At 52.3% G+C, this 19,388-nt stretch overlaps 1 protein-coding gene across 1 annotated transcript; it reads left to right on the top strand.

Moving 5' to 3' along the window:
* Nucleotides 1-574: 574 nt before the first annotated feature.
* LOC127296117 (uncharacterized) lies at nucleotides 575-3,426 on the top strand. The gene is made up of 4 exons (XM_071819325.1): nucleotides 575-1,124; nucleotides 1,228-1,339; nucleotides 1,828-1,912; nucleotides 3,223-3,426. The coding sequence occupies exons 1-3, from the start codon at nucleotides 739-741 to the stop codon at nucleotides 1,846-1,848; spliced, it is 519 nt and encodes a 172-aa protein (XP_071675426.1). The 5' UTR covers nucleotides 575-738; the 3' UTR covers nucleotides 1,849-1,912; nucleotides 3,223-3,426.
* The last annotated feature ends 15,962 nt before the right edge of the window (nucleotides 3,427-19,388 follow it).

Below are 19,388 nucleotides of genomic sequence, written 5' to 3'. Positions count from 1 at the left end.
GGCTGGCGAGGAGCCCCCACCAAGTCCACTCGCATCCGTGGCCCCAACTTGGAGCGCAACGTCGACCCCAACGCATCCGGCTCGGGCCCAAAGGCGCCCCCGCCACCATCCCGGCTGGACGAAGTCCGGGCAAAGCTGAGCTCTCCGCTCACCGCAGGCGCCGACGTGTAACGGCCCCGGATAATACCCCTAATAGATTTGTTTGTTCTTTTCTTTTATGCATCATCATGGCATCATGCATCATATCATCCATGTTTTACAAATAAAGTTATTTTATAAAATCCAAATTATTTTGTTTTCCCCTCCCATATGGTTTTATTAAAACATATCTTATTTTTTATTTTAATAAAACTCCTCTCCTCCCTGGGCTCTCTTCCTCTCTTCCTGGCCTGCCCCATCTCCCTAGCCCATTCTCTCTTCCTACCCGGAGCAGCCCACCTTTGGCCCACCCCTTCCTCTCTTCTGGCCCGTACCTCTTCAGCGTGGAGGGACTCATCCTCGCTCTGTCGTCTTCCTCCCTCACGAAGAAAACGTGACCTCCTTTTTCCCTCTGCCTTGTACCACACCGCACCACCACCGATCCCCACCTGCTCTCCATCCCCTCTCTTTATCCCTCTCTGGATCCCCCACCAAACCCTAGCCTTCCTCCTCCCCTCGCGCCGCCACTTTCTCCTTCCTCCACACCTTCTTCTTTCATCTCTGTGAACAAACGAGAAACAACACCGCCTCCACCTTGCCATGGCGCCGCCGCTATGGTCCATCCCCCGACGATCTGAGACCACCACCAGAAGCGCCTCAACGTCCTCTACATCCCTCTGCGAGGAATCGACCCACGACGCCTTGAAGCACCCGCACCACCGCCGTTTCTTCACCATGGCCGCCATACTCCGGCGTCAATTCCAGCCACCCTCGTCCTCCTCCGGCCAAACCGAGCACACCACCTCCTTCCCCGCGTCGAGCCGCACCTCCGACGCCTCTACCTCGCCCCGATTCACTCTCAGTTTCCAGATCCGTGCTCGGCCTGAGCCATCCGCCATGGCCGTTTCACCAGAAGCTTTCCGCCAGAGTCTGGTTCAAAAACTGCTCGTTCTGTTTCTGTTCACAAACAGTCAAGCAGCGCAGTGGTTAGCACCTTGGTCCTCAATCTGTGCAGCCCGAGTTCGAATCCTTTGTGATGCCAAATCCCACCCCTTTTGCTGCTCATTTCTTTCTCTGGTACCCTGACAGGTGGGTCCCCTTCATCAGCCTCTACCGGCGCCACCTCAGCTTCTTTGCCAGTCAAGGCACAGTCAGCACATCCTGGCCCCGCTCGTCATTCCCTGTGGCTGGCTTCCTTTCGGTATAAACGTTTTCTTCTTTTCTCAGCTTTTCTGGAAAATTGCAGGAAATATGTTATTCTTGCTAAAATCATATCTTTCAAATGGTAATTCAAAATTAAAAGTGTTATATATGAAAATTGATCAGAAAAATGAGAGGAACATTAATATGCCATCCATACATCTGTTTGCATCTCGCATCATGTCGTCCGATGATAGTTATGCATGTTCACCTAACATATACGCGAAGTATTTCGGAATTCCAATTAGGTTTTCCCCGCTCCGTTTAATATTGAAGTAGCGCACCCCTACCATGCTTTGCCATGCTAACCAACACTTAAATTTGCCGGTAGATATGCAACTTCAACTTTAATTGTTTGTTCGGGATTCCGATTCCGCTTAATATGGATAAGTTGCATCGCATCATGTTTGCCATGCCATGCATATCATCTGGATCATGCTGGATCTTCTTTATCCGTAGTAGTAAGATTTGCATACGTTGTTTGTCCAGCTTTTGCTTCTTCCCGGATAGGATCACGAAGTGATGCAGTGAGATACGACAAGTTCTCCGGATGTTCCTCGGCAAGCTTTAACAGGCAAGCATTTCCCCTATACTCCTGCCCCTGCAGGAGTCGCTCACCTATTTTATTTTGCCTTCTCCCTCATGCTATCCTTAAGTTGCGTTCTTGTCACGTGTCCTTTCCACTTGTTACCTCAAGCAACCCATATTGCCACCACCACCTCCTACGGCTATTGTTTGGTTATCGAGTCTGCCCTTGCGAGTCGTAGTGCATGCTAGTGATGTTTTATCTCGTTACCGTTATTGTTATCTTATCAGGTTATATGTTGGGAAGAATCATGGTTACTTTAGTTGTTGACATTTGTTTAGCGGAGGCATCGGTGGGTCAGCTGATCGTTTTATGATGGCTCACTTGTGTTTCCTAAATAATTTAGGACCCGAGTTCTTGTTATCTGTTCCGAGACTGAGCGCTCTAACCACACGTGGGTATGCTTACCGGGTCTCCCCTCGACCACCGCGTAATCTACGACTTTGTCCAAAGTGGCCACAACTAGTTTGGATGTTTGTTTTGTTTCTCCCGGGCGTGCAAGCTTGTTTCTTTGTGGTCAGATGATATGATGTTACTTTTGGGGAAGCCGTGTTGCCTTGTAACCCCGTTGTCTCTTGCACGCTCGTAGGATGCGGTACGTATTGCTGAAGATGGATTCACCCTGCGGGCACTGTTTCCATCCCAAAGCCATAGACGCAAACAGCTAAGTCCGCGTCGGAGTTTCGATCGGGCTCCGAAACGGGTTAACTTAGTTAGGTGGCTTCCTGGACATTGTTGTAGTGAAGGAGAGTGCGTGTCGTGATATCCACCTGTCGTAAGTGGGTTGATCGTGCGTGTGGGCACATTTGGGCACCCCCTAGGTTACAATCTTATCGATAAGCCGCGTCCGCGGTTATGGACGACTTGGAGCTGTATGACTCGACCATAGACAACTTACACCTGTTGTTTATTAACAATAACTTGCGTAGTAAGTTAGCACAACTTCAATAATAAATGGTTAAAACTTGACAACCGTGTGAGTGCCTTTGTAAGTACCTCCTGGCGAGGGGGGAACACATCGGTTGGGTTATGTTTGCAGAGTATAGAACTGTTAGATTGTGCGCTCTCTCATCTTCTCTGATTAGACGAATGTTGTAGAGTGTCTCTATAGGTTTTTAGTGCTTGCGCGTTGCCGCTTAACCCCACCATATTGCCTATGACGTTCCTCTTGCGTCCTCTAAGTCCCCTGCGTGCCTCAAGTACAAAGGACGACTGGTTGACGAATGCTTATACGTCTTGAAGTCTTGTTAAGTACGAACCCGTACTTATTGCTGCTTCTACGGGATATAACCGGGCAGGTATGAAGATATGTTCGATGAAGACGACGCTAGCAAGGTTACCCTTCCGGCTTGGCCTGGGCAGGGTTATGGACGCCACTGGTTATCTTCAGGACTCTTAGTCCAATTTGTATCTTGTCCGTACTCGGATGTATCCGCTCTTTTGTATGATTTGGATCTTTGTATTGTATATTTGTATCTTGACTCGTTGGAGTCGTTGTTGTAATATATGTATCTTGTGGGCTCTATTGTAAACCTGTTGTAATGTTACTACTCGTGGTAATTCCTCTGGCATCACGTGTGCTTTGTCGTGCACGTCGTGTCGGAGGGCGTGTCGGAATCGATATCGTGCGGATTTCGGCGGGATCGCTGGGATCCTCAGGGTACCGGTTCCGGGGCGTCACAAGTTGGTATCAGAGCCTCAGGTTGACGGTACCCCACTAGTCCAGCCTGTAGGATAACCTTGCCAACGGACGTTGTGTCTAGTGTCAAAACTATTTTCTGAAAACTCGTGGGATAGATCTGATTAGCTCTGTTTTTCTCCTTATCTATATTCTTTCTCCTCTTACCTTTGCGAGTTTTGAGTCTTCTCTCTTATCTGCTTCTCCGAGTCTTAGGTTCCGACGTGGGTTGGACGATCTATGCCTTTCACCTATTAGGTCCGATCTTCGGAGGTTCTCGACGAAAGCGCATCATCAACATCGGAACAACGACTTCTTGTTGGTGGTGTCGACCGTTCTACGTGGAGTAAGAATTCTTGTTAGTGGTGTCGAGAAGATCAACACTTCGCCAGAAGAAGGTTCCACCTCGAGGTCGGGTGATTGACAACATGGTACAAGAAGACTCGATAGTTTAACCAACTCCCCCTTGGCTTGACGTGGAACCTCGGGGCGAGGTTCCTTGTTAGTGGTGTCGATTGTAACGGCCCCGGATAATACCCCTAATAGATTTGTTTGTTCTTTTCTTTTATGCATCATCATGGCATCATGCATCATATCATCCATGTTTTACAAATAAAGTTATTTTATAAAATCCAAATTATTTTGTTTTCCCCTCCCATATGGTTTTATTAAAACATATCTTATCTTTTATTTTAATAAAACTCCTCTCCTCCCTGGGCTCTCTTCCTCTCTTCCTGGCCTGCCCCATCTCCCTAGCCCATTCTCTCTTCCTACCCGGAGCAGCCCACCTTTGGCCCACCCCTTCCTCTCTTCTGGCCCGTACCTCTTCAGCGTGGAGGGACTCATCCTCGCTCTGTCGTCTTCCTCCCTCACGAAGAAAACGTGACCTCCTTTTTCCCTCTGCCTTGTACCACACCGCACCACCACCGATCCCCACCTGCTCTCCATCCCCTCTCTTTATCCCTCTCTGGATCCCCCACCAAACCCTAGCCTTCCTCCTCCCCTCGCGCCGCCACTTTCTCCTTCCTCCACACCTTCTTCTTTCGTCTCTGTGAACAAACGAGAAACAACACCGCCTCCACCTCGCCATGGCGCCGCCGCTATGGTCCATCCCCCGACGATCTGAGACCACCACCAGAAGCGCCTCAACGTCCTCTACATCCCTCTGCGAGGAATCGACCCACGACGCCTTGAAGCACCCGCACCACCGCCGTTTCTTCACCATGGCCGCCATACTCCGGCGTCAATTCCAGCCACCCTCGTCCTCCTCCGGCCAAACCGAGCACACCACCTCCTTCCCCGCGTCGAGCCGCACCTCCGACGCCTCTACCTCGCCCGATTCACTCTCGGTTCAGATCCGTGCTCGGCCCGAGCCATCCGCCATGGCCGTTTCACTCGTGCTTTCCGCCGCAGTCCGGTTCAAAAACTGCTCGTTCGTTTCTGTTTACAAATAGTCAAGCAGCCGCAGTGGTTAGCACCTTGGTCCTCAATCATGCAGCCCGAGTTCGAATCCTTTGTGATGCCAAATCCCACCCCTTTTGTCGCTCATTTCTTTCTCTCGTACCCCGACAATTGGGTCCCCTTCATCAGCCTCTACCGGCGCCACCTCGGCCTTCTTTGCCGGTCAAGGCACGATCAAGACATCCCGGCCCCGCTCGTCATTCCCTGTGGCTGGCTTCCTTTCGGTATAAACGTTTTCTTCTTTTCTCAGCTTTTCTGGAAAATTGCAGGAAATATGTTATTCTTGCTAAAATCATATCTTTCAAATGGTAATTCAAAATTAAAAGTGTTATATATGAAAATTGATCAGAAAAATGAGAGGAACATTAATATGCCATCCATACATCTGTTTGCATCTCGCATCATGTCGTCCGATGATAGTTATGCATGTTCACCTAACATATACGCGAAGTATTTCGGAATTCCAATTAGGTTTTCCCCGCTCCGTTTAATATTGAAGTAGCGCACCCCTACCATGCTTTGCCATGCTAACCAACACTTAAATTTGCCGGTAGATATGCAACTTCAACTTTAATTGTTTGTTCGGGATTCCGATTCCGCTTAATATGGATAAGTTGCATCGCATCATGTTTGCCATGCCATGCATATCATCTGGATCATGCTGGATCTTCTTTATCCGTAGTAGTAAGATTTGCATACGTTGTTTGTCCAGCTTTTGCTTCTTCCCGGATAGGATCACGAAGTGGTGCAGTGAGATACGACAAGTTCTCCGGATGTTCCTCGGCAAGCTTTAACAGGCAAGCATTTCCCCTATACTCCTGCCCCTGCAGGAGTTGCTCACCTATTTTATTTTGCCTTCTCCCTCATGCTATCCTTAAGTTGCGTTCTTGTCACGTGTCCTTTCCACTTGTTACCTCAAGCAACCCATATTGCCACCACCACCTCCTACGGCTATTGTTTGGTTATCGAGTCTGCCCTTGCGAGTCGTAGTGCAAGCTAGTGCTGTTTTATCTCGTTACCGTTATTGTTATCTTATCGGGTTATATGTTGGGAAGAATCATGGTTACTTTAGTTGTTGACATTTGTTTAGCGGAGGCATCGGTGGGTCAGCTGATCGTTTTATGATGGCTCACTTGTGTTTCCTAAATAATTTAGGACCCGAGTTCTTGTTATCTGTTCCGAGACTGAGCGCTCTAACCACACGTGGGTATGCTTACCGGGTCTCCCCTCGACCACTGCCGGAATCTACAGCTTTGTCCAGTGGCCACAACTAGTTTGGATGTTTGTTTTGTTTCTCCCGGGCGTGCAAGCTTGTTTCTTTGTGGTCAGATGATATGATGTTACTTTTGGGGAAGCCGTGTTGCCTTGTAACCCCGTTGTCTCTTGCACGCTCGTAGGATGCGGTACGTATTGCTGAAGATGGATTCACCCTGCGGGCACTGTTTCCATCCGAAAGCCGTAGACGCAAACAACTAAGTCCGCGTCGGAGTTTCGATCGGGCTTCGAAACGGGTTAACTTAGTTAGGTGGCTTCCTGGACATTGTTGTAGTGAAGGAGAGTGCGTGTCGTGATATCCACCTGTCGTAAGTGGGTTGATCGTGCGTGTGGGCACATTTGGGCACCCCTGCAGGGTTACAATCTTATCGATAAGCCGCGTCCGCGGTTATGGACGACTTGGAGCTGTATGACTCGACCATAGACAACTTACACCTGTTGTTTATTAACAATAACTTGCGTAGTAAGTTAGCACAACTTCAATAATAAATGGTTAAAACTTGACAACCGTGTGAGTGCCTTTGTAAGTACCTCCTGGCGAGGGGGGAACACATCGGTTGGGTTATGTTTGCAGAGTATAGAACTGTTAGATTGTGCGCTCTCTCATCTTCTCTGATTAGACGAATGTTGTAGAGTGTCTCTATAGGTTTTTAGTGCTTGCGCGTTGCCGCTTAACCCCACCATATTGCCTATGACGTTCCTCTTGCGTCCTCTAAGTCCCCTGCGTGCCTCAAGTACAAAGGACGACTGGTTGACGAATGCTTATACGTCTTGAAGTCTTGTTAAGTACGAACCCGTACTTATTGTTGCTTCTACGGGATATAACCGGGCAGGTATGAAGATATGTTCGATGAAGACAACGCTAGCAAGGTTACCCTTCCGGCTTGGCCTGGGCAGGGTTATGGACGCCACTGGTTATCTTCAGGACTCTTAGTCCAATTTGTATCTTGTCCATACTCGGATGTATCCGCTCTTTTGTATGATTTGGATCTTTGTATTGTATATTTGTATCTTGACTCGTTGGAGTCGTTGTTGTAATATATGTATCTTGTGGGCTCTATTGTAAACCTGTTGTAATGTTACTACTCGTGGTAATTCCTCTGGCATCACGTGTGCTTTGTCGTGCACGTCGTGTCGGAGGGCGTGTCGGAATCGATATCGTGCGGATTTCGGCGGGATCGCTGGGATCCTCAGGGTACCGGTTCCGGGGCGTCACACGACGCCACCACCGTCGAGACGGACCTGGAGGCACATCACCAGCTCCTCCTCCAGCAGGCTGACGAGCTGGCTACTGCCAAACGCCAGCTGGCCATCACCCAGCGCGAGTACGACCACGCCCATGGCTTCACACCAGGCGGCAACAACCCCAGCCGAGCCGGCATGATCCGCCGGCGAGGAGGCGGCCTGGGCGCCGAGATCGAGCGCGACGGCGCGGTAGCGCCGGCTCCATCCATGGAGCTACCCGTCTACAACACCCCCGACAAGAACATCCTCGCAGCCGAAGCCGCTGCCAAGGAGCTGAGCCTCCTCGAGGGAAAAGAGCTGTGCCGCCAGACGCAGCGCGTAGCTGACCTGTGCCGGGCTGCGGCTGAGCAGACCAAGGACCCCAGGTATGGTGCTCCCAAAGCTCCTCCCGTCCGCGTTGCTGCAGGCAACAGCAAGGACCCCCACAGGGACACGGCCGAGTCCTCCTCGCCCGCGCCAAGTCGGCGCAAAGACTCCCGCGCCACGCACGCAGGTTCAAGCCGGACGAGCCGGCTGGACAGCGGCCACAGCGGCCGCAGCCGGCCACCACCAAGCCGGAACCAAGAGCATGAATCCGAGCAGCCGGCGCCAAGGCGCCAGCACCGACCGGCTCCAGAGCCAACCGGCACCCGCCAGCCGGCACGTTCCTGGCTGGGCCCCCGCATCGAGCCCACCGACGCCAGAGACCGCCTCGACCGGCTGGTCGAATCCCGCATCGCGGAAGAAGAGGGGCCGGCTTGCCCCAAGTGCTTCGGGCCCCGCATCGCCAACGAGCCCATGATCGACGCCTTCCAGCTCCCCCGCGACACGCCCAAGTACGACGGCACCGCCAAGCCAGAGGACTGGCTGCTGGACTACTCCACCGCAGTCGGCATCTCCAGAGGTAACAAGCGCTGGGCGGTGCGATACTCCCCCCTGATGCTAGTCGGCTCCGCCCGCACCTGGCTCAACAACTTGCCAGCCGGCAGCATCAACGGCTGGCTTGATTTCGAGGAGGCCTTCATCAGCAACTTCACCGGCACCTACCGCCGGCCGGGTCGCCCCCAGCAGCTAGAGATGTGCAAGCAGGGCCCGGACGAGACGGATCGCGTGTACCTGACGCGCTGGTGCGAGATGCGCAACTCCTGCGAGGGCGTGCACGAGATCCAGGCCATCGGCTTCTTCATGGGCGGCTGCCGGCCCAACACCATGCTGTGGCACAAGCTGCGCCGCAGCGAGCCCAAGTCCATGGCCTCCCTCATGGCCATCGCCGACAAGTACGCGCTGGCTGAAGAAGCCGGCAAGGCGACGGCTGAACCGACGCCGGCTCCCTCCAGGCGGGACCACCACAAGTCGGTCGAGCACAAGCCGGCAGACGGCGCCTCTCATGGCAGCCGGCGGGACAACTACCGCGGCAAGCGTCACAGCGACCAGCCGGACCGCCGGTACGGCTCTGCCCATGTGGCAGCCGTGTAAGACAACGCGGCAGGCGGCAGCCGCCGCCAGAAGCAAGACCGGCAATGGAAGCCGAAGTACACCTTCGAGCAAATGCTCGACTCGCCGTGCAAGTACCACAGCGGCAAGAACCCCTCCAACCACACCACCCGCGACTGCCACTTCATGAAGCGGCTTACCAGCGGCGAACCCCTCCCGCCTCCACCCCCGCCCCCTCCAGCCGGCGGGCCGGGTGGCCAAGCCGGCGCAGAGAACGCCAACCTCGAGCATCACGAGGCTAACCAAGTGCACCATGGACGATATCTGGCCGAAGATGCTACCTACATCATCTTCACCTCCGAGCCCGAGGACAAGACGAGCCAGCAGAGCCGTTCCCTCGAGGTCAACGCGGTCATACTGCCGGTCCCCCAATACCTAAACTGGTCAGAGCAGGCCATCACCTTTGATCGTCGCGACACACCGGCTGTCCTGCCGAAGCCGGGCAGCTACGCCATGGTCCTCGACCCCACCATTGGCACGACTCGGCGCAGTCGCGCGTCCTCATCGATGGCGGCAGCAACATCAACATCCTCTACCGCGACACCGCCCGCAACCTAGGCGTCCCACCCCCACCGTCTTCCATGGCATCGTGCCGGGCCACTGCTGCCAGCCGATCGGCCGGATCACGCTGGAGGTGATGTTCGGGAAGCCGGATCACTTCCGCACCGAGAGAATCGAGTTCGAGGTGGTGGACCTCGTCAGTCCCTACCACGCGCTCCTGGGCAGGCCGGCCCTGACCAAGTTCATGGCGGTGCCCCATTATGGGTACCTGAAGATGAAGCTGCCCGGCCCTAAAGGGGTCATCACCATAGCCGGCGACTACCGCCGCTCCATGGATTGCACCACACAGAGCTCCAAGATGGCCCAGACGCTGGTCATCGCCACCGAGAAGCAGCTCATCCACGACGCCGTCGCCCTCGCCAAGGCCGCGCAGACCGACATGCCGGCTGCAGGCAACCCGGCTGGGACGACTCACTTCCAGCCGGCCGACAACACCAAGAAGATCCTGCTGGACCCGGCGCAGCCAGACAAGTACGTCACCATCGGTGCCGGCTTGAGCAAGAAATAGGAAAGCGAGCTCACCAGCTTCCTCGGTGAGAATCGGGACATCTTCGCATGGACTCCAAGAGACATGCCGGGTGTGCCGAGGGAGTTGGCTGAGCACCACCTCCACGTCCGGCCTAAAGCCAAGCCGGTGAAGCAGCCTCTCAGGCGCTTCGCCGAAGAGAGAAGGAAGGCCATCGGTGAAGAAATCGCCCGGCTGCTGGCAGCCGACTTCATCATGGAAGTGCTGCACCCGGACTGGTTGGCGAACCCGGTCATGGTCCTGAAGAAGAACGGCTCCTGGCGCATGTGTATCGACTACACCAGCCTGAACAAGGCGTGCCCGAAGGACCCCTTCCCCTGACGCGCATAGATCAAGTCATAGACTCGACTGCCGGCTGTGAACTGTTGTCTTTTCTAGACGCCTATTCAGGCTACCACCAAATTCCTTTGAATCCAGATGATCAAATAAAGACTTCGTTCATTACCCCGTATGGGGCTTATTGCTACACGACTATGCCGTTCGGCTTGAAAAATGCAGGCGCCACCTATCAAAGGTGCATGCAAAAATGCTTCAAGGATCAAATCGGCAGAAACGTTCACGCATATGTGGATGATGTCGTTGTAAAGACCAAGGAGACGACTACCCTCCTTGATGACCTGAGAGAAACCTTCACCAATCTGCGAAGATTCCGGATGAAGCTCAACCCGGCCAAGTGCACATTCGGCGTGCCGTCCAGCCAACTCCTCGGCTACCTCGTTTCTCAGCGAGGGATCGAAGCCAACCTGGAGAAGATCAGTGCCCTAGAGAAGATGGAACTGCCGCAGTGCCTCAAGGACGTCCAGAAGTTCACTGGCTGCCTAGCCTCCTTGAGCCGCTTCGTCAGCCGGCTGGGGGAGAAGGCACTGCCCCTGTACCAGTTGCTGAATAAGTCGGACAAGTTCGTCTGGTCACCGCAGGCGGATGAAGCCTTCCGTGACTTGAAGCGCGTGCTTTCAACCGCGCCAATCCTCGCAACGCCGGCTTCGATGGAGCTGATGCTGTTATACATCGCAGCCACCAATCGAGTGGTTAGCGTTGTCCTGGTGGTGGAGCGCAAAGAAGACGGCAGGGAGCAGCTGGTTCAGCGCCCGGTCTATTACCTCAGCGAAGTGCTCTCCCAGTCGAAGCAAAACTACCCCCACTACCAGAAGGTCACCTACGGCGTGTACATGGCGGCCAAGAAGCTCAAGCACTACTTCCAAGAGCACCCCATCAAGGTGGTTACCACAGCGCCCTTGGCGGAAATCATTGGCAGCAAGGACGCCAACGGCCGGGTTGCCAAGTGGGCTCTGGAGTTAGCCGCCCACACCATCCTCTACGAGGCACGCACGGCCATCAAGTCGCAGATCCTCGCGGACTTCTTCGTCGACTGGGCCGAGATGCAATACCTGCCGCCTGTGCCAGATTCCACACATTGGAAGCTGCACTTTGACGGCTCGAAGATGCGCAACGGCTTGGGAGCCGGCATCGTCATCACCTCTCCCAAGGGAGACCGGCTGGACTACGTCCTGCAGATCCACTTCGCCGCATCCAACAATGTGGCAGAGTATGAAGCGCTCATCCATGGGCTGAAGCTAGCCAAGGAGATTGGCGTGCGTCGCATACTCTGCTTCGGCGACTCCGACTTGGTTATACAGCAAGCGTCTGGCGACTGGGACGCGAAGGATGCCAACATGGCCTCGTACCGCTTCCACGTCCAGCAGTTATCCGGCTTCTTCGACGACTGCGAATTCCACCATGTGCCACGAGCAAACAACGAGGCGGCTGACGCCCTATCCAAGATTGGCTCAACCCGGCAAGCTATTCCGCCGGGTGTCGCCTAGGCGGTTCTCAAGAAGCCGTCCATCACACCGTCACCGGACTCGGATTCAATATTCATGCCAGCTGACCCGGGGGCTGTGCAACCGAACCCGGGGGCTTCATCGCCCAAGTCGGGGGCTTCAAAGCCAAACCCGCCGGCTAGCATGCCGAACCCGGGGACTTCTCAGTCCAACCCGGGGGCTTCATCGCCAAACTCGGGGGCTAGCAAGCTGAACCCGCCGGCTAGCAAGCCGAACCCGGCGACCATGCAGTCGAATCCGGAAGCTCCCACGCAGGAGGCCTTGTTGGTCAGCGTATTCGAGATAAGATGCGTACCTTCATGGGCACAAGAATTCCTCTCCTACCTCACCGACGGTGTGCTTCCTGATGACAGAGTCCAGGCCAGGCAGATTGAGAGAAGGGCCAAGGCCTATACAATCATCAACCACCAGCTGTATAAACGCAGCGTAAGTGGGGTGTTCCAGCGGTGCATCGAGCCGGCTGAAGGGATTGAACTCCTACGGGAAATCCATCAAGGAGAGTGCGGACATCACGCCTCATCCAGAGCCATAGTGGCCAAAGCTTTCCGGCACGGCTTTTACTGGCCGACTGCGCTCAGAGACGCAGAAGAATTGGTGAAGAAGTGCAACGGCTGCCAGCGCTTCGCAAAGAAGAGGCACTCGCCGGCTTCCGCCTTGAAAACCATCCCCATCACATGGCCGTTTGCCGTATGGGGCTTGGATATGGTGGGCCCGTTCAGAACGGCGCGAGGCGGCATGACACATCTCTTGGTGATGATTGAAAAATTCACCAAGTGGATTGAAGCCAAGCCAATCAAGAAGCTGGACGGCTCCACAGCCGTCACATTCCTCAAGGAAATCATCGTGAGATACGGCTACCCCCACAGCATCATCACCGACAACGGCAGCAACTTCTCCCAAGGCATCTTCTCTCGCTATTGCGAGGAAATGGGGATCCGGATGGATCTAGCCTCTGTGGCGCACCCGGAGTCTAATGGACAAGTGGAGAAGGCCAACGGCCTGATCCTAGCCGGCATCCGGCCCCGGCTGGTGGAGCCACTTGAGCGAGCAGCCGGCTGCTGGATTGAAGAGCTGCCCAGCGTATTGTGGAGCCTGTGTACAACGCCAAACCGCTCAGTCGGCTTCACACCATTCTTCCTCGTATACGGGGCCGAAGCCGTCCTGCCGACTGATATCGAGCACGACGCACCAAGGATCAAGCTCTACACAGAAGCTGAAGCCAAAGAAGCTCGCGAAGATGGAGTCGACCTGGTCGAAGAGGCCCGACTACTGGCCGCGTCCAGATCTACTATCTACCAGCAAAGCCTCCGACGCTATCATAGCCGGAAGGTCCAGCCCTTAGCATTCCGAGAAGGACACCTAGTGCTCCGTCTGATCCAACGGACAGCCGGACAGCATAAACTGTCATCCCCATGGGAGGGTCCCTTCATCGTGAGCAAGGCAGTAGGCAATGATTCCTACTATCTCATAGATGTCCAAGAGGCTAGAAAAACAAGCCGGACAAGGCTGACGAGGAGACTAAACGTCCCTGGAATGTCAACTTGCTCCGCCCATTTTACACTTGAGAGCAGGAATGTATGTATCCCTTGTACTCCTTTTGTAAGCTATGAAAAAGCATGCGCCAAGAGCGCCGTTTCCGACAAGTTTTTCGCGTACTCTACTTTGTTTCGCCGATTGGCTTGCACCCTCTCACGTGGCCGGCTAAGTAACGTGATCCGGTTTCCGACAGCCGGCTTCCGATCCAGCTACAGACCGCAACCCGGCTGTCCGGCTGGCGGGAGTAAGGCCTAAGGAGCCGGCACGCGAAAGACGGCTAAGGGAAAGAGTGAAAGCGAATTGACTTGTAACTTTTCATAAAAGTGCCGGATTGCCGAACTCGGCTCGTTCGACTGAAATACTATCGGCCTCACCCAGCGGCCCGCTCTTGATCTGGCGACGGATCGCAAGTCGGACGTACGATCGGCAAGAGCAAAGCCAAACAGTGGGGCGGATGGGAAAAAGTGAACAAGTCGGAAGAAAGCAAGTCGGCACACAAATGATTAACAAACACATTAAAGTGTGACATAATAAAAGGATAATAATATTCATACATATGCACCCGGCATCCCGGGGATTTAACGGATTGTTTTGCAAAAGCAATTACTAAGACAGGAACATCTAAGCACCGGCTGGATTAGGACCAGCTGGGGGAGCATCAGCGGAGCCGGCTGCCGGCTCATCCTCAGGCACGTCCTCCGCCTCCTCGTCTTCCATCTCCTCATCCTCGTCTTCAGACGGCGGGTTCGGGTCCGGGATGAAAAGACCTTTGTCGACGAAGTCGGCGATGGCGCAGGCTCGGGCAAGCCGGGCTGTCTTGGTCTCGGCCGGGAGAGAGTCCTCCACGCCGGCCCGCCGGTACTCAAGCTGCCCAAGGTCAACCTCGCTATACCAGGAGAGCACAAAGGACAACGCCATGTCGGCTCCGGCGCGCGTAGCAGACTCCTTCCAGTCGAGGAAGCGGTCAGGCGCCCTCTCCAGCCAGGCGATGAAGTTGGAGAGATCCTGCGGCAACATCTCCGTCGGCCACAGCAACCGGATCAGTTCCTCAGCCGCCTTCCGGAGCTCCCAGCCGAACTTGGTGATGGGCTCGACGCGGGCGGCCATGGATGCCATGTAGTCCTCCATAGTGAAGTACTCGGCGCTGCCCTCGCCGGTTGCCCACCTCCGAGCATCGCGCACAGCACCAACGGCCGCTAGCGCCGCATCCTGCGCCTCCGGGAAGGCCGCTGCAAAGAAAAAGTGCGTCAGAAATCTATCAAAGCCGGAAAAAGCTGAAAAATGTGAATTTTCGAAGTCCTAAAGTAAGGCTGGCGGCAGCCGGTACGAGCCGCCTGCCCCCAGCCCGAAGATGGAGATTCCGAAGCTCTAAAGTAAGCCTGGTGGCAGCCGACAAGAACCGACTGCCCCCAGCCCGAAGATGGAGATTTCGAAGGTAAAAAGAAAAAGCCTGGCGGCAGCCGGCACGAGCCGACTGCCCCCAGCCCGAAGATGGAGATTCCGAAGCTCTAAAGTAGGCCTGGCGGCAGCCGGCAAGGACCGACTGCCCCCAGCCCGAAGATGGAGATTTCGAAGGTAAAAAGAAAAAGCCTGGCGGCAGCCGGCAAGAACCGACTGCCCCTAGCCCGAAGATGGAGATAGCGAAAAATCAAAGTTTCCGCTGCCGGCTGCCAACCTAAGCCGGCAGCCGACAGCTGAAAGCCGGCAAAGGGGAAGGAAAGAGAAAAATAAAGGACTTACCCGCCAAGCCGCGGTCAAGCGAGCCAATCTCCTCCACCCAGCGTCTGGCGGTGGCCGACAGCTCCTGAGACTTGGCTGTCACCTCCTGGTGAAGCGCAAGCCGCTGCTGCTCAACCTCATCCAGCCGCTTGCTCAAACCGTCCACCCTCTCCTCCTCAGCCTTCTTGAGGGCGGCGAGCTCCTTGAGGTGATTCTCCTCAAGCCGGCGCAGCCGCACCAGCTCCCCATCAGCCACCTTGAGCTTGGCGGCAGCAACCCGGCCCGCCTCCTCGCTCTCGGCGCATTGAGCGCGGGCGGCCCGAAGGTCCGCCTCCAGCTGCGGGACCCTGGCGGCCTCAGGTGTAAGACAGCCAGAAAAAGCGTCAGCCAAGCAAGATCAGAGAAAAAGAAATCGAGTCAGAAGGAAGAAGACCTTACCCTTGACGGCCTCCAGCTCGCGAGCCAAGTCGGCCCGCTTAATCTTGGCCTTGTGATAGTGGGTCACGACACGGTTGTACAAGATGGTACGCCGCTCCGTAACCGTCTAAGGAAAAAGAGAATCAGTCATCCAGACGAAACCCGGACCGGCTCCAAGCAGCCGGCCCATGCCTCGGAGGGCTACCAGGATAATAACAAAATTGCAAAAAAGATGAAGCGCTTACCTTGCTGGCATCCTCCAGCTTGGCGAGGTTGGCTGCGGTCTCAGCGGCCCTGGCCTTGAGGTTGGCGCGGAAGCCGGAGAAGAACATCTTCATCGACGCCTGATATGTCTCCAACGTATCGATAATTTCTTATGTTCCATGCCACATTATTGATGTTATCTACATGTTTTATGCACACTTTATGTCATATTCGTGCATTTTCTGGAACTAACCTATTAACAGATGCCGAAGTGCCAGTTCCTGTTTTCTGCTGTTTTTGGTTTCAGAAATCCTAGTAACGAAATATTCTCGGAATCGGACGAAATCAACGCCCAGGTTCCTATTTTGCCCGGAAGCATCCAGAACACCCGAGAGCCGCCAGAGGAAGCCACAGGGGCCCCACACCACACCCTGGCGCGGCCAGAGGGGGGGCCGCGCCGCCCTATGGTGTGGGGCCCCCAGGCCCCCTCCGAGGCTGCCCTTCCGCCTATTTAAAGCCTCCGTCGCGAAAACCCTATCACGTTCGACGAAACCCACAGAAACCTTCCAGAGCCGCCGCCATCGCGAAGCCAAGATCTGGGGGACAGGAGTCTCTGTTCCGGCACGCCGCCGGAACGGGGAAGTGCCCCCGGAAGGCTCCTCCATCGACACCGCTGCCATCTCCACCGCCATCTTCATCACCGCTGCTGCTCCCATGAGGAGGGAGTAGTTCTCCATCGAGGCTCGGGGCTGTACCGGTAGCTATGTGGTTCATCTCTCTCCTATGTACTTCAATACAATAATCTCATGAGCTGCCTTACATGATTGAGATTCATATGATGATGCTTGTAATCTAGATGTCATTATGCTAGTCAAGTGAATTTTACTTATGTGATCTCCGGAGACTCCTTGTCCCACGTGTGTAAAGGTGACTGTGTGTGCACCGTGTGGGTCTCTTAGGCTATATTTCACAGAATACTTATTCACTGTTATGAATGGCATAGTGAAGTGCTTATTTATATCTCTTTATGATTGCAATGTATTTTGTATCACAATTTATCTATGTGCTACTCTAGTGATGTTATTAAAGTAGTTTTATTCCTCCTGCACGGTGTAATGGTGACAGTGTGTGCATCCGTGTTAGTACTTGGTTTATGCTATGATTATGATCTCTTGTAGATTATGAAGTTAACTATTGCTATGATAGTATTGATGTGTATTATTCCTCCTACATAGCATGAAGGTGACAGTGTGCATGCTATGCTAGTACTTGGTTTAGTCGAATTGATCTTTCATGCACTCTAAGGTTATTTAAATATGAACATTGAATTGTGGAGCTTGTTAACTCCGGCATTGAGGGTTCGTGTAATCCTACGCAATGTGTTCATCATCCAACAAGAGTGTAGAGTATGCATTTATATATTCTGTTATGTGATCAATGTTGAGAGTGTCCACTAGTGAAAGTGTAATCCCTAGGCCTTGTTCCTAAATACTGCTATCGCTGCTTGTTTACTGTTTTACTGCGTTACTACTGCTGCAATACTACCACCATCAACTACACGCCAGCAAGCTATTTTCTGGCACCGTTGCTACTGCTCATATATATTCATACCACCTGTATTTCACTATCTCTTCGCCGAACTAGTACACCTATTAGGTGTGTTGGGGACACAAGAGACTTCTTGCTTTGTGGTTGCAGGGTTGCATGAGAGGGATATCTTTGACCTCTTCCTCCCTGAGTTCGATAAACCTTGGGTGATCCACTTAAGGGAAAACTTGCTGCTGTTCTACAAACCTCTGCTCTTGGAGGCCCAACACTGTCTACAAGAAAAGGAGGGGGCGTAGACATCAAGCTATTTTCTTTGATGATACTTTGCCTCCTATTTATGATGGAGAGTAATTTTTATGATGATAATACTATGCCTCCTACACTTGATGAGAATAATAATGATAGCTACTTTGTTGAATTTGCTCCCACTATTACTAATAAAATTGATTATGCTTATGTGGAGAGTAATAATTTTATGCATGAGACTCATGATAAGAATGCTTTATGTGATAGTTATATTGTTGAGTTTGCTCATGTTGCTACTGAAAGTTATTATGAGAGAGGAAAATATGGTTGTAGAAATTTTCATGTTACTAAAACACCTCTCTATGTGCTGAAATTTTTCAAGCTACACTTGTTTTATCTTTCTATGCTTGTTGCATTATGCTTCATGAATTTGTTTATTTACAAGATTCCTATGCATAGGAATCATGTTAGGCTTAAATTTGTTTTGAACTTGCTTCTTGATGCTCTCTTTCGCTTCAACTACTATTTCTTATGAGTGCATCATTAAAACTGCTGAGCCCATCTTAATGGCTATAAAGAAAGAACTTCTTGGGAGATAACCCATGTGTTATTTTGCTACAGTACTTTGTTTTATATTTGTGTCTTGGAAGTTGTTTACTACTGTAGCAACCTTTCCTTATCTTAGTTTTGTGTTTTGTTGTGCCAAGTGAAGCCTCTAATCGAAGGTTGATACTAGATTTGGATTTCTGCGCAGAAATAGATTTCTATCTGTCACGAATCTGGGCTGTTTTCTCTGTATAAAAATCAGAAAAATATGCCAATTTACGTGCGTGTTCCTCAGATATGTACGCAACTTTCATTAGTTTTGAGTTTTCTGATCTGAGTAATGGAAGTATTTATTAGAAATTCGTCTTTACGGACTGTTCTGTTTTGACAGATTCTGCCTTTTATTTCGCATTGCTTCTTTCGCTGTGTTGGGTGGATTTCTTTGTTCCATTACCTTCGAGTAGCTTTGAGCAATGTCCAGAAGTGTTAAGAATGATTGTGTCACCTCTGAACATGGGAGTTTTTGATTATGTACTAACCCCTCTAATGAAGTTTATGAGAAGTTTGGTGTGAAGGAAGTTTTCAAGGGTCAAGAGAGGAGGATGATATACTATGATCAAGAAGAGTGAAAGCTCTAAGCTTGGGGATGCCCCGGTGGTTCACCCCTGCATATTTCAAGAAGACTCAAGCATCTAAGCTTGGGGATGCCCAAGGCATCCCCTTCTTCATCGACAAATTATCAGGTTCCTTCTCTTGAAACTATATTTTTATTCGGTCACATCTTATGTGCTTTACTTGGAGCATCTATGTGCTTTTGTTTTTGTTTTTGTTTGAATAAATGCTTGTGTGGGAAAGAGACACGCTCCGCTGGTTCATATGAACACATGTGTTCTTAGCTTTTAGTATTCATGGCGAAGTTTCTTCTTCGTTAAATTGTTATATGGCTAGAATTGGAAAATGCTACATGTAGTAATTTGCTAAAATGTCTTGGATAATGTGATACTTGGCAATTGTTGTGCTCATGTTTAAGCTCTTTCATCATATGCTTTGCACCCATTAATGAAGAAATACATAGAGCATGCTAAAATTTGGTTTGCATATTTGGTCTCTCTAAGATCTAGATAATTTCTAGTATTGAGTTTGAACAACAAGGAAGACGGTGTAGAGTCTTATAATGTTTTCAATATG

The sequence above is a fragment of the Lolium perenne genome, chromosome 4 (genome assembly GCF_019359855.2).
Source record: "Lolium perenne isolate Kyuss_39 chromosome 4, Kyuss_2.0, whole genome shotgun sequence".
NCBI classification, from domain to species: domain Eukaryota; kingdom Viridiplantae; phylum Streptophyta; class Magnoliopsida; order Poales; family Poaceae; genus Lolium; species Lolium perenne.
This window is presented reverse-complemented; position numbering and strand designations above follow the sequence as displayed.